General features: G+C 42.7%; 1 protein-coding gene across 1 annotated transcript in view; it reads right to left on the reverse strand.

The window, feature by feature from the left end:
• LOC139326284 (adenosine kinase-like) overlaps positions 1-14,409 on the reverse strand; it is a 97,105-nt gene that overhangs the window by 47,816 nt on the left and 34,880 nt on the right. The window contains exons 3-4 of the mRNA XM_070956444.1: positions 13,302-13,337; positions 9,766-9,880 (exon numbers count right to left, since the gene is read on the reverse strand). Coding sequence (XP_070812545.1) covers positions 9,766-9,880; positions 13,302-13,337 — 151 coding nt within the window. The remainder of the gene's footprint in view (positions 1-9,765; positions 9,881-13,301; positions 13,338-14,409) is intronic.

The following is a 14,409-nucleotide window of genomic DNA, read 5'->3' on the forward strand; positions in this document are numbered from 1 at the left end:
CAGTCAGTCCTAGAGGAGATCAACCCTGACTGCTCTTTAGAAGGCCAGATCCTGAAGATGAAACTCAAATACTTTGGCCACCTAATGAGAAGGAAGGACTCACTGGAGAAGAGCCTAATGCTGGGAAAAATTGAGGGCAAAAGAAGAAATAGACCACAGAGAACGAGGTGGCTGGATGGAGTCACTGAAGCAGTAGGCGTGAGCTTAAATGGACTCAAGAGAATAGTAGAGGACAAGAAGGCCTGGAGGAACGTTGTCCATGGGGTCACGATGGGTCAGACACGACTTCGCAACTAACAACAACAGAATGATGAATGGCCATGAAGACATACATACTTTGTTAAGTGTTGATTTCTCTCCAAAACAAATAAACAAACAAAAAACAGCAGCAGCAGCAGAAGATGGGGATGGCCTAAATAATCTTAAGATTTTCCATAGAAAGCTAGAGTTCAACACTCAACGTTACGGATCCTGCAAATGACCAGTTCAACATGTGGAGGAATCTACTGCAGGATTCTTGTGAGGCCATCCAACTTCTGCTGAAACTCCTTCAGAATCCACACTGCCCAAGGCCCTTTGTTCCTATGATTAGGATTATTTTTCCACAATGTCCGCACTCGTTACGCACGGTCACTCATGCCCTCGTCACCTCCCGTCTGGACTACTGTAACGCTCTCTACATGGGGCTCCCCTTGAGGAGCACTCGGAGGCTCCAACTGGCGCAGAGTGCAGCTGCGCGGGTGGTGATGGGAGCGACGTGGCGCTCCCATGTAACGCCCCTCCTGCGCGAGCTGCACTGGCTCCCGGTGGTCTTCCGAGTGCGCTTCAAGGTTTTGGTTATCACCTTTAGAGCGCTCCATGGCTTAGGACCTGGTTATCTACGGGACCGCCTGCTACCACCAATAGCCTCCCACCGACCAGTACGCTCCCATAGAGAGGGGCTCCTCCGGGTGCCGTCGGCCAAACAATGTCGACTGGCGGCCCCCAGGGGGAGAGCCTTCTCTGTGGGGGCACCTACTATCTGGAACGAGCTCCCCCCCGAGATACGGAGGATTCCGGATCTGCGTACCTTCCGTCGCACGCTTAAGACGTTCCTATTCCAGCAAGCCGGCCTGACCTAAACTTCTCCGCTTTTAAATGGGAATTTTAAATTTGGTTTTAAATTATTGGGGTTTTAAATATGGTTCAGCCAAATTTATTTAATTTGTTTTATCTCTATTTTAAATTTTGTATTTCCATGTTTTATTTTTATGGCTGTTCACCGCCCTGAGTCCTTCGGGAGTAGGGCGGTATATAAATTTAATAAATTAAATAAATAAAATAAATAAATAAAAATAAATGTCCGACTGAAATCTGCTTATCATTTAAATCCTTATAATTTAAACCAGTTCTTTCTTGTCTTGTCTCGTGGAACAGCTCTGAACAATTCTGGCTCATGTTCTATATGACAGCCCTTCAGGTTCTTAAGATCGCTATGATCTGTCCCTGCAGGCATCTCCTCTCCACCCTAAACATACTCAATGTCTCCAAATCTTCTTTGTAGGTTTTTAAACAAAAACAACAAGACACTGTTGGAAACTGTAAGCGTTCTGACAGTTTATTTGCGTCTTCTTTGTAAGGTTTTCCTTCAAGACCTGTTTACTGATGTTCTTCCAAAAATAGAGGGCTTAGAACTGATGCACTTTTCTCCATCTAGTCTGACCAATGGAGAATTAAGATAGACAATGAATTTTCTTAAGATTGACTCTATACGTTTGCTGATGCAGCCAAGAACTCTATGGGCTTTGTTTGCAATGACAACATGCTGCTTCTTGTGCGTGTGATCTGTTGCAACTGTTGTCACATCCTACTGTTCATTGAGGTCTCTTCCGTCTTTGATTTTTCCTATCCAAAATGCAGGACCCTGCATTTCTTACTGCTGCATGCTGCTTAGCTTCTTTCTAATCTTCACATTTTCCTCTAAGATGCTACTCCCCATTCCCATCTCCCCTATTCTCTGCAAATCTGACAAATCATATTTTCTGACCAAGGTCATTGGTAAATATATTGAACAGCCCCAAAGCCAAGTAATATGCCGCTCATGACCTTCATATTTGATCTATGGGCACTCGATGTGATTGTTCAACCAATTCTACACCATTGTCCACCCCACATTTTGCCATCTAAAGATCGTATTATGTGAGGCAGACTAGACCAAGAAATAGATCCACGTGAATTATGGAGGTCTTTGCCTGAGCCATTTTCATAATCTTCTCCCATTGTTTGGATTTAAGCTATGTTTTCTTTTTGGTTGCTTTTGTACTGACCTAGGCTTCCTTAGAAATTAAACAGCACAAACTTAGTCCTGGCAAACCTCTTTAATTCATACGGCTGTAAATTACTTTCATTTACAGTCCGCAAGGCTTAGTAAACAGTCTTTCAGAGGAAGGTTATCAACACCCACCTATCTCACGTGGAACACTGCCAAAGAGCTAATTTCCAGACGCAGGGCAAGGCCAAACTTGGCACAGAGTCACAAACAGAATTTTCAAATCTTGATTCGGCCAGATGAACTAATTGCTTCCTGCAAAAGCTCACGTCCCGTTCGCTTCTCTTTTATATCTTATGGGAGGGGCCAATCATCTCCAAGCCTTACTCCCAAGTCGACCCTGTCTCCTTAATTGTTCCTGTCTCCTGGCAGCTCTGTGCAGGCACACACTGGGAACAGGCTCACGCTGTTCTTCTGCCTCGCTGATGTCAGACTCCGGAAACTCTCGAGGCAGCAAAAAACTGTCAGATGGTCTTAGCCCCCTCTCTGCCTCTGACTCAGAGACATCATCCCAGCCTTCCCCAGACTCCAGGACTGGCCCACGTTTCTCCCCAACCTCCTCACTGTCTGAATCTGCTGCCAGCTCTGCTGGCCGCTGGCGGGCCACAATAGCTTTGTTAATGGATCATCCCTCTTTCCATCAAGGTCATCCGCTTGACCCACTGTACATGCTCAGCTAAAGTAGGCACATTACTAAGAAGAAAATCAGGGTAGTTTATCCTGGTTTCTTTGTGGGGAAGCCAGCTCCCTCTAAGCTATGCCTTCCTTTCTAAACGTTCATAAACCAACACATTGTTCCAAAGTTTTGTCCATCACTGGCATCTCATTAACCCATCCACAAGTTTCTTGGGTCCTCTTTTCCTTCTTTTGAAGAAAGGAATATCATTTCCCCTTCTCTAGAACTCTGCCATTAGGCCCATCTTCCATGACTTTTCCAGGTTTCTTCGATAGCGATAGCAATAACATTTTGACTTATATACGGCTTCATAGTGCTTTACATACCTCTCTAAGCGATTTGCAGATCAGTCTATTGCCCCCAACAATCTGGGTCATTTTACCCACCGCGGAAGGATGCAAGGCTCAGTCAACCTTGAACCAGTGAGACTTGAACTGCCGAACTGCTGGCAGTTGGCAGAATTAGCCTGCAATACTGCAGTCTAACCACTGCACCACTACGGATCTATTTTTTTCTGAACACCTATATTTTTTCAAGTTAGCCAGATATTCTGTAACAGAGGTGTGGGAAACTATGGCCCTTCTTTGACTTGTGGACTTTAACTCCCAGAATTTGAAGTCCTCAAGTCATAAAAGGGCCATAGTTTCCCACCCTTGTTCTATAGCCATCTTTACCTTGGGTTACCTTGAGTTTCTTAAGAAACTCTTTCTCTGCTCTAATTCTCACTCAGATTATTTAAATGTCCTTGTCTGGATGCACATTCCTGAAATTAAAAATACCATATTTTTCGCACTATAAGATGCTCCAGACTATAAGAGGCATCTAGCTTTTAGGGAGGAAAACAAGAAAAAAAATTGGCCTCCCGGAATACCGCTGATCAGCTGTTCCAGGTTGTGGGCATAGGTACCGCCCATTGCCACTGTCGCCGCCCATTGCCACCCCTTATTGCCACGTCTGTGAGTCCCATTTTCGGCCTCCATGTGTCTGTTCCAGGCAGTGGCAATCGAGCAGAACAGGCCGAAAATGGGACGTGCGGAGGCGGCAATGATCCCCGCAGTCTGGAACAGCTGATAGGTGGTATTCCAGGAGGCCGCTCCAACCGCCAATCAGGTGTTTGTGCTAAATCAGGCTGTGCTTAAGCTGACCAGGCTGTTGCTGCAAGGAGGCAAATTGCTGGGAGGCAGAGGCTGAAGAGTGGGGGCTGGTGGGTGGGTGGGGCTTCGGCAACATTCGCTCTATAAGACGCACAGACATTTCCACCCACTTTGGAAATTGCGTCTTATAGACTGAAAAATACGGTATATGGCAGAATCATAAAGCTGTGAGGGGACCTTCTTGCTCAAAGCTTCTTAATATTCAGCAGCAAGATCAGTACCGGGCTTCTATACAGAAACCGATGAAGCAAATTAATATGAATCAGGCTGACATCTATGGTAGGTGATTGCAACTTGTTCCTGGGCTCATGGGAACGGTGGATTACATTGTGATGAGTTCAGATAATCCCAAGACCCCTGGGAAATATATCATCTTGGCTAGATAAAACTATACGCATCCCAACGATTGTGAATCATAATTACCAGCCTGGTGGTTCTCTCAATAATTTGAGAGAATTATTGGTCTCTCCCAAATCAGGAGCCGATTTCTTTCTGTATGGATATAAAACCAAACTCTTAAATGGCAAGAGTTCTTTATATTTACTATCCATATGGCTGAGATCGAAGGTTTCTTGTCAGAAAGAAAAAAGAGAGGAAGGAAATGGCATTATGGGAGGAGAGGGCTTTCTACCCCTCCCCATCTATTCCTCCATTTCTCAATTTTCCCTCACCTGCTCATATTTTTTTTAAAAAAAGATTTTTATCCCACTTTTTTCATATATACCTCAAGGTGGTGAATGTACCTAATGCAACAACCCTGTGAAGTGAAGTTGGCTGAGAGAGAATGACTGGCCCAGATCATCTAGCCATTTTTTCATGTCTAATGTGGGACTACAACAACTCACAGTCTCCTGGTAATTGGCCCAAAGTCACCCAGCTGGCTTTCCTGCCTAAGGCAGGACTAGAACTCACTGTCTTCTGGTGATTGGCCCAAAGTCACCCAGATGGCTTTCCTGCCTAAGGCGGAACTAGAACTCACTGTCTTCTGGTGATTGGCCCAAAGTCACTCAGCCGGTTTTCGTGCCCTAAGGCGGGAATAGAACTCACTGTCTCCTGGCGATTGGCTCAAAGTCACCTAGCCAGCTTTCATGGAGAAGGTGAGGCTAGCACTCACCATCTCCTGTTTCTAGACCAGCGGCTTCCAACCTTTTGGGCACCAGAGACTGGTTCCACAGAGAAATGTTTCTCCACAGACCAGAAGGAGTGTGGTTTCATGTGCGGCCTGCATTCTGCAGACGGGGCTTCACTTGTATGCATGGACTGGTTGCTGTCATGCCGACTGGGGCCGGTCCACGGACCAGGGCTTGGAGACACCTGTTCTAGACCAACAACTTCATCACTACATCAAACTGGTCGTCTTTTCTGGGCGGATGGAGCAAAGTGTGCCTAGGCTGGCCAGTCTTCTTTTCATGGGCTCTTTGGCCGAGGAGTCTGTTGAGAAGTTACTTCTAAAAGACTGAATGGAACCTCCAACCGGACACTTTTATTATTTATTTATTTATTTATTTATTTATTTATTTATTTATTTATTTATTTATTTATTTGTTTGTTTGTTTATTTGTTTGTTTATTGGTTCAATTTATATGCCGCCCTTCTCCGGAGACTCAGGGCGGCTTACAATGCATTAAGCAATAGCCTTCATACTTTTGTATATACCTGCTTAGTGGGGCTTTTTGGACCCCCCCGAGTGGTGTTCTTTTTTATACAAAGTCAGCTTATTGCCCCCACAATCCAGGTCCTCATTTTACCTACCTCGAAAGGATGGAAGGCTGAGTCAACCTTGAGCCTGGTGAGATTTGACCTTGCAGTAATTGCAGGCAGCTGGTGCTACTTAATAGCATTTTAGTCTGCTGTGCCACCAAGGCTCTTGAGAGAAAACTACAGAATCAGGGGCATATTAAAAACCAGCCAATTTATTAAGGATTTTGTGAGGTAACTCCACAACTGCCTAGTCCTTATTCTACAAGAGATCCTGAACACTTAAGCCAAAGTACACTTATGTATGTGGCAATGATATCTGTGAACAGGAAATACGGCACTGAATATCTCAACCCTCTCTCAATCTCAAAAAACAACTCACACTGATATGCAGTTGGCTTTGAATACAACATAGCCCATTTTGCCACTCAGCTCAACAAGCAATCATAAAGTCTCGTGCAGGGGAGAAAGGATAGTAGAGTTCCAATATTTGAGGGGCTGCCACAGAGAGGAGGGGGGGGTGTCAAGCTATTTTCAAAGGCAATGGAAAGCCAGACAAATAACAATGGGCGGAAACTGATCAAGGAGAGATTCAACCTGGAAATAAGGTGAAATTTTCCGACAGTGAGAGCAATCAACCAATGGAACAGAAGTTGCCTTCGGAAGTTGTGGGAGTTTCATCACTGGAAGTTTTCAAGAAGAGATTGGACATTTGTCAGAAATGGTGTAGGGTCCTCTTGCTTGGATGGGAGTGGGTGGGGTTGGAATAGGTGACCTACAAGGTCCCTTCCAACTCTGTTAATCTGTTAAAGTGTGGTTTTTGGGAAATCCTCCCCTCAATATATCTTGGGCAAAGAATAAAAGAAATGTCTCATCAGATATCTACTAGAAGGACTAGGCATTTCTGCTGTGGAGGGAAACAGCTGTTGGAGACAGCTGAGATTCAGATTCAAACTCCTTCAGTGTGCTCTGATGAGGTTACCTTGTTTGGTAATGAAACGTCTGCCAGAAAACCACCAAGCTCAGAGATATCACATTGGCTATAACAACAGAAACTTACAGGTCTGGTTGTGCTGTAACTCCCTGCCCATTTCTTATACTCCAAAGAATCATGTTATGAGGAATTAAAAAAACCTTTCAGACTCCTTTACCTGAGTGATAGTTCTTACGTATTTTTATTAAGATAATTTTCCTCAGTCTTCCCACCATTCCTTCTACATGGCATCTTCCATTCCATTCCTCAAGATGGCACCCATACAATCCTTCCCTCCAGGATGATGCAAAATCATGTATAGGCATTAAACAAGTTCAACCAGCTGCAAATTCACAGGACTATCTAGCCAACATTTTTCCATTCTTGACCTTGTAAGAGATCTTGCCAAATGCTTTATTGAGGTCAAAGTACTGTACAATGACAGTATGTCCTTGGCCTGCTAATTAATGGAAGGAAGGGAGAGAGGGAGGGAGGGAGGAAAAAGAAAGGAAGGAAAGAAGATAGAAAGAAAGAAAGAAAGAAAGAAGGAAGGAAGGAAGGAAGGAAGGAAGGAAGGAAGGAAGGAAGGAAGGAAGGAAGGAAAGAAAGAAAGAAAGAAAGAAAGAAAGAAAGAAAGAAAGAAAGAAAGAAAGAAAGAAAGAAAGAAAGAGTTTGTTTCAAACCCATGCTGGCTCCTGATATTAGCAGAGTTCTTTCCAAAACATTTGCAGACCTGCTGGTTGACAATCTGTTCCAAAAGAGACTTTAGCTTAAGTTCAAAGCTATGGAGGAGGCAGTAGAGAACTGAATTAAGTATGTTGCTTTAGACAAAAAATGCATGATAGATTCCCCCCCACCCCCCACAAAAGCCCTATTTAAATCAAGAAATGTAGACAATGTGTCCAACTGCAGGAAAAGTCATATTTTAATGATTAAAATGGCATATCATAGATCACTTCATTCCTACACAAGCTCCTTTTTCACTTTTGTTCTCTAAGGACCAAAAGTTTTCAAGTGGGAAAAACCAAAAGTGGAATTTCCTGCTGTATTAAAAAAAAAAAAACAGCTGGAAATTCACTTCACAGTATATCAAATTTTGTATTCTCTGTTACAACTTACATGAATTTAATCCTTACAGCATCTGTTACTTGGTGAGCTTTGATACAGATAATCAAGTAGAAACAACTCAAGAGAAAATCTAAATGCAAGTTAAATAATTTAAACCTTTTCAAACACAGTGCATATTAATGCATAGGCATCAGATGAACTAGAAAATATATCTTTAACATTTTGGAATCATATCAATGTGTAAAATTATGTTTAGACCTTACACCAGATAAATAATTATGTCTATAATCCCTGGAGGGTTGGTTGCTAATGTAACAAAATTGATAAAGAGAACATTTTACGGTATCAAAATATAAAACACATTTCTATTCAAATGGAAAAGTGACTTTTATAGTCATTCTGTATAAGATCATGTAATGTTTCCAAATAATATATTGGATAAGTATAAAGTTAAGCCAGGCTTCTCCTAAACACAAATCCAAATGAACAGATGCTCAGATATGAAAACCCTATAAAAGCAGCCCAATCCATCTCATATTATCACACTCCCTGGGAAATGCATGCACAAAGGTTTTCTTATTATCAGCAACTGGTTCTGCCTACTGCCCTGTTCTTTTTACCAAATTCACCAAATGCACTTCAACCTGCATTTAGTGCTGACACCAGGATTACTCACACAGTACATTCTCTTAAAACCTTTTTGTTGCTTTATTTGACTCTCATTTGCTAAGCCTCATCAGAAGCACACCAAGAAAACCGAATGCCATATTCTTAAAGCTATTCTTTTAGGGTTGTAGATCTTAAAATATCAGAATTAGACAACTAGACACAAGGACAGGTTTTTCCCCCCAATGCCGTCGCTTCTGCTAAGCAACTAATTCCCACAACACTGTCAGACTATCTAAAAAGGCAGTATTGCCATCATTATTTCTCATCTTCCCTATTACCTGTCTCCTTATGACTATAACTTATTGCTTATATCTTACGATTTAAATTGTTTAATTAGTATCTTAGTATGATTAATGTTGATTGCTTATTTAGTATCCATGACTATCGCTAAATGTTCTATCCAGAGGTGAAATCCAAAATTTTTCCCTACCAGTTCTGTGGGCGTGGCTTGGTGGGCATGGCAGGGGAAGGATATTGCAAAATCTCCATTCCCACTCCGCTCCAGGGGAAGGATACTGCAAAATCTCCATTCCCTCCCCTCCCCTCTTGGGGGAAGGATATTGGAAAATCTCCATTCCCACCCCACTCCGGGGCCAGCCAGAGGTAGCATTTGCCGGTTCTCCAAACTACTCAAAATTTCCGCTACCGGTTCTCCAGAACCTGTTAGAAGCTGCTGGATATCACCCCTGGTTGTATCCAATGTTTTATGATGAATGTATTTTACAATGACAATGTTAATGATCTATCATAGGGGTGTCAAACTCGATTTCATTGAGAGCTGCATCAGGGTTGTGTTTGACCTCGGGGGGCTGGAGTGGGTGTGGCCAGCTCAATGTCATTCATGTTGGGGACGCCTATGGTGGCCCCAGCACTCTGCCAGAGAAAACAGGCTCCTGAGCTCCATTTTCGGCTGCGATGGCCTCCTGCAACCCTCTGCCAGAGAAAATGGAGCTCCTAAGCTACGTTTTCACTGGCAGAGGCACCACAGGCTGGTCCTTCGCTGTTTCTAGGACGGTCCCGTGGGCCAGATCTAAGGACCACGTGGGCCGTTTCCGGCCCCTGGGCCTTGAGTTTGACGCCCCTGATCTACCACTATTGTTGTACGTACATTGAGAGCTTTCGCACCAGAAACAAATTCCTTGTGTCCAATCACATTTGGCCAATAAAGAATTGAATTGAATTCTATTCTATTAAATTTACTTTTTAAAAAAGCATGTACCTGTGGCCATGACAGTGTTATCCTTCCCTTGGGTAAACACCACGACCCGCTGTCTTTTCGGATTTGCTTTTTTCAGCGCCTGAGTCTTTCGGGCGATCTCTTCAATGTCCTCCGTCTTGGAAGAGCAAAAGGGAAAGAGAAAGAGAGAGAGAGAGAGAAAAAAGAAGAATCTTGAAAGCAGCAGCGTTGAGTAATCAAAGACAGATCATAAACTTTTCAACAGATTGCAGAGGGATTATTTTTAGTTGAACATGAATGTGGAGCACTGATGTCAGAATGAAATCACAGCTTGACAAGCTACTTTGATTAGGACAAATTAGTTTCTCCACGATCGAAATTATCACCGAACGAGGGGATGAGGAGAAATGAGACTGTTGGGCAGTTATTTTTCATTTAATTCGCCTGGCTAGTAGCAATGGGAAATGGATAGCTTGATATGATTGCTGGGGCAGAGGTGAAGTTAAAAGCCGCCTCTGTCGCCTATATCCAATTTATACCAACAAGGTCAAAATCTGCCCCAAACCAAGTCAAAGGAAAGTTCTTTTGAGGTTCTTTCCTCCTCATATTTCCCTTCCTTCCTTTGGGAAGAATTTGAAGAGACCTCCAAATATCAACCTCCTCATCATTTCTGGAGCAGCTCTTACTATCCGTCCCAACCTCTCCATTATCTAACTGTATGGACCCAGAAGAGGAGGATTCCATGGCTTCAGCAATTTCTCTACATCCCAGGAAATAAGAAGCTTCAAAAAAGTCCAATGGCTCTTCAAGAGCCAGAGTCACAGGGATCTCTGTAGGGACAGGGCCTGTATCCCTCTCTTTTATCCCTCTTTTTCTGGTTTATAGATCACTAAACCGACCTTAAGTGGCTTATGTTCCATGTAAAGAATGTAATTCTTCTTAAGGTCTTCCGTGGCCACAGACTGATACTATCAGAGTAGTTCTCGTAGAGAGAGCTAACTCAAGCTTCTTGTACATAATTCTCCAAGGAGATGGATTCTATCTAGGAACCCAGAATTGCTGAAGGGTCATCCACTATCTGTAAATACCAGTCGACACCACTTCGTGGGAGTCCTCAGACAAACAACATTAAGGACAAAGCTATCTGCCCGCCTTATCTTACTTGAAGAATTTGGAAGTGGTCTTTTCTCATAGCAAATTCCCGAATTCAATTTACAGGTTGATTTAATCCCCCCCTCCTTTCCTTATGACTGTATTACCCAAATTATATGGAAATGCTGAATTACTAGAGTGCTCCATACAATACAACAAGCTATGCCTCCTTTTTAAAAATGTTATGCTAAACAAAACTCTACTCAATTCTTCAGGTTCAATTATGTATATAAAGGTTAGTTACAACCACATTGACCTGCCCTGAAAAAAAATACACACTTTCATACATTTTTCTCTGGATATCTCACTTTCAAAAGGCCCTTTTAGCCACAATGATGCTCTCCCAGCATCTTATTATTCTCTGGTATTGTTATTCTTTTTAATCTAAAAATCTGTATCTTTTTGCTCAACATCTCTTTCTGAATGACATTTTGCAGGAGATTACATTTTTCAAAGTAATGAGGAAGGGATTTTTTTTTGCACATTAAAAGAAAGTTCTTGCTTAGAAAATTGTGGAAAAATAGTTACGGGATCTTTTTTTAAAATCTGTGAGAACGTTAGGAAAGATAACTTCATGATTCATGCTGAAATTGTTTTGCTCCAAAAAATACTTCCAAGGTGGCTTCCCCATACAATTTGGGGACTTCTACTTAAATATAAAACATTTAGTCTTCTGGCTAAGAAAAACAGCTCTCATCTTATAAAGAATAGGTATCATTTAATTCAGAGTTTCTAAGGCTTTAGTGCAACCATTAAAACATTGTCTGAACTGAACTTTTACAGTTTCTAATACAGTTCCCACATAAGTGTCATTTAAAAAGCCTTGTTCCATCTTAGTTTTCCTTTCAGTTTGTACTCTAATTCAGTCAATGGTGGTAAACTTTTAATTAATTGAAATTAAATCATTGAATTTAATCTTTAATTTTTGTTAATCCACTTTGCAGATATCCTGATGAAGGAGAAAAAGTATAAATGGTCTTCTGGATGGATCAAAATGAAATGGATCCACTGCTGGTCAGCAATGGAAGAGAATCAAGCGAGACATGGATGTTAAAAATTACGTTAGAAAATATTTCAAAAGCTGCTAAGGGAAAAGGTAAGCATGATTTTGTCATTCTGTGTGAATTTAAATCAGACTTGTTCCACATTCCTAACTCAAGGGAAAAATGAAAATATACACCACCTGCGCTTTTCTTTGATTAAATTATGTTAATGCTAAGCTAGGTTATACAAAAATCTAATTGCAGAAAAGAAAAGTTTTCCCGCAGCCTTGGTTTCATAGAAGTGTCCATCGCAATTCAGAACACACCACGAAATGACAAAGCCTACAGCTTAAAACACGTACGGGACAGAGGGGCATGTTTTCGTGTTATCTTGAAGCAATTTAAATTGGGGACACATACACTCTCCAGATGTTCCTCCCTAACTTCTCCTTTGTACTTGAACAAGCGCAGAGGAAAGGCACAGACTGGCCTACGAGGTCTCCCAGCTGTTGAGGCCTGATCAATGCAGAGGGGATCCCTCGCTTTCCATTTGTCTTATGAACAACCCCTTTGAGAAGGGAGTAAAGCAAATGAATTTAAAGAGGGTGTTGTTATTGCACTTGCTACCAGACCATAAAGATCTAAAAGAAATTGGTTGTTAACATTATTGTGTTTGGGGCAGCCCCCGCGTCCTATAATTACTAATTCCTTGGATCAAATTGTTTGGATGTAGCACCCACCCACCCACATCTCTAGAAACGGAGACCCTTTCACAGGAAGGCAGTTGACAGGCTGAACAAAAGAAGGGAGCTTCTGTGTGTGTCTGTGTATGCACGTATGTTAAGAGGCGGACCCAGATGGAGGGGAGGAAAAAAAAAAAACAGCCCCTGGACAGGTTAACAAAAGAACAGCCCACTCCCCAGAGAGGCTGGGGGACTCCCGCTAATCAGCTGTTAACAATTCCACACGCCAAAGCATTTGCATCGGGATAATCGGCGTTCAGCACAGGTCCAGGTTACTCAAAATGGCATTCTGTTCCTGAATTCTGCCTTGCTCGGCCCTGGCTTTTTCGCGGAGGGTCTTTATATAAGAGTGTAATTCAGCTAATGAGGTGGCTTTTTAGCGGAACCGGCTGGCAGGTTCCGTATCTGCAGAGGCAGCTTGAAGCTGCGCCCAGCCTCTCAGCTTCCCGAGAGGCTTTTCAAAATTCAATAAATAACATCTGTAGGCGATGTTGGGTGCAGACCTCGCAGAGTGCGTCATAACACTGAGCTGGCAGAACAAAGAAACCATGACGACTGCCAAGTCTCTATGGCAACCGCAGCGAAGCTTGGAGAGGATAATAGCACATCAATCACTGTCCAAAAGAACTTCATTATCAGCAACGGGAAAAAAAGAAAAACCCTTTAGAATCTGTTTAGCGTGTAATGTAGGCTTACTCACCTCAAAGCCTTGCTCTCGAGCAAAAGTGGCAGCTTCCTGAAATAATAATAACAATAATAATAATTAAAAAGCAGCAGTTAATTATAAAGTGCTAGATAATAAAGAAATAACATATTTGGAAGGTGCTTCAGGCGACTGTCCCCTTTTACGGAGTTATCTTAATCTGGCTGCGGCCAACTCTTCAGTTACCTGCATTGAAATGACCCCTGGGTGCAAGGACGTGTCAACGCCTTTCACACATGATGGAAATAAAATGCAGGTTTTCCCCCTCATGGGCAACGTCAGGATGGACAAGTAGGATTAACCACGTTCATCATGGCTAATCATAACAATGATGCTTCCCAGCAACTGTAGCTGGGAATTTGCAACCCAAAGTTGCAACTGTGGCTTAAATCAATTCAACCTTACGCAGTTTAGAGTCACAATCTGATCTTGTATCGTCACTACGGTATGAGTTTGGCTGACAGCAACCACGTTGGGCGAATGACCGTGGGATGACAGCACAAATCAAGGAAGATGACCTTTCATGTCCAAATATTTGTAGCTGTGATCCAGGACAATGCGTCCCTGCTCAAGGCTTCAAGCTCATATTGCAGAGAAAAATACCCGCTGTGGAGTTACAGATAAAACCATGCAATGGAAAAATGCTCTCGTTAGATAGTTAAAACATCCAACGGTGATGGCAGGAGCAACAAATTTAGCAAACTTTCCTAGAGATGTTTGGAGTGTATGTTTAAACATTTCGAGATATCCTCCTGAATGGAAACTGCTCCCTTGGAATCTCCTTCAGTGCATCAGAATTCCCAGGTTGTCAAGTCAAGAAGGCGACACAGGTGCCGGCAATCAAAACATTGTGATGTTGTTTCCAGAAGAAGAAAATAAACATGAAAGCTTCCACACAGATTGTCTCTGTACACCGGGGGGGTGTCAAACTCGATTTCAATGAGGGCAGCATCAGGGTTATATCTGACCTCGGAGGACAGGGGGGTGGGTGTGGTCATGGTGGGGCAAGGCTGGGGTGGGTGTGGTCATGGTGGGCATTTGACACGGGCTCAAGATGCGCTTTTTTCTTTCTCTTATTTCTTTCCACAGTACTCCCCAGCCTCCA

This window comes from Pituophis catenifer, unplaced genomic scaffold (assembly GCF_029215685.1).
Source record: "Pituophis catenifer annectens isolate HBS135680 unplaced genomic scaffold, rPitCat1.0.hap2 SCAF_29, whole genome shotgun sequence".
NCBI lineage: Eukaryota > Metazoa > Chordata > Lepidosauria > Squamata > Colubridae > Pituophis > Pituophis catenifer.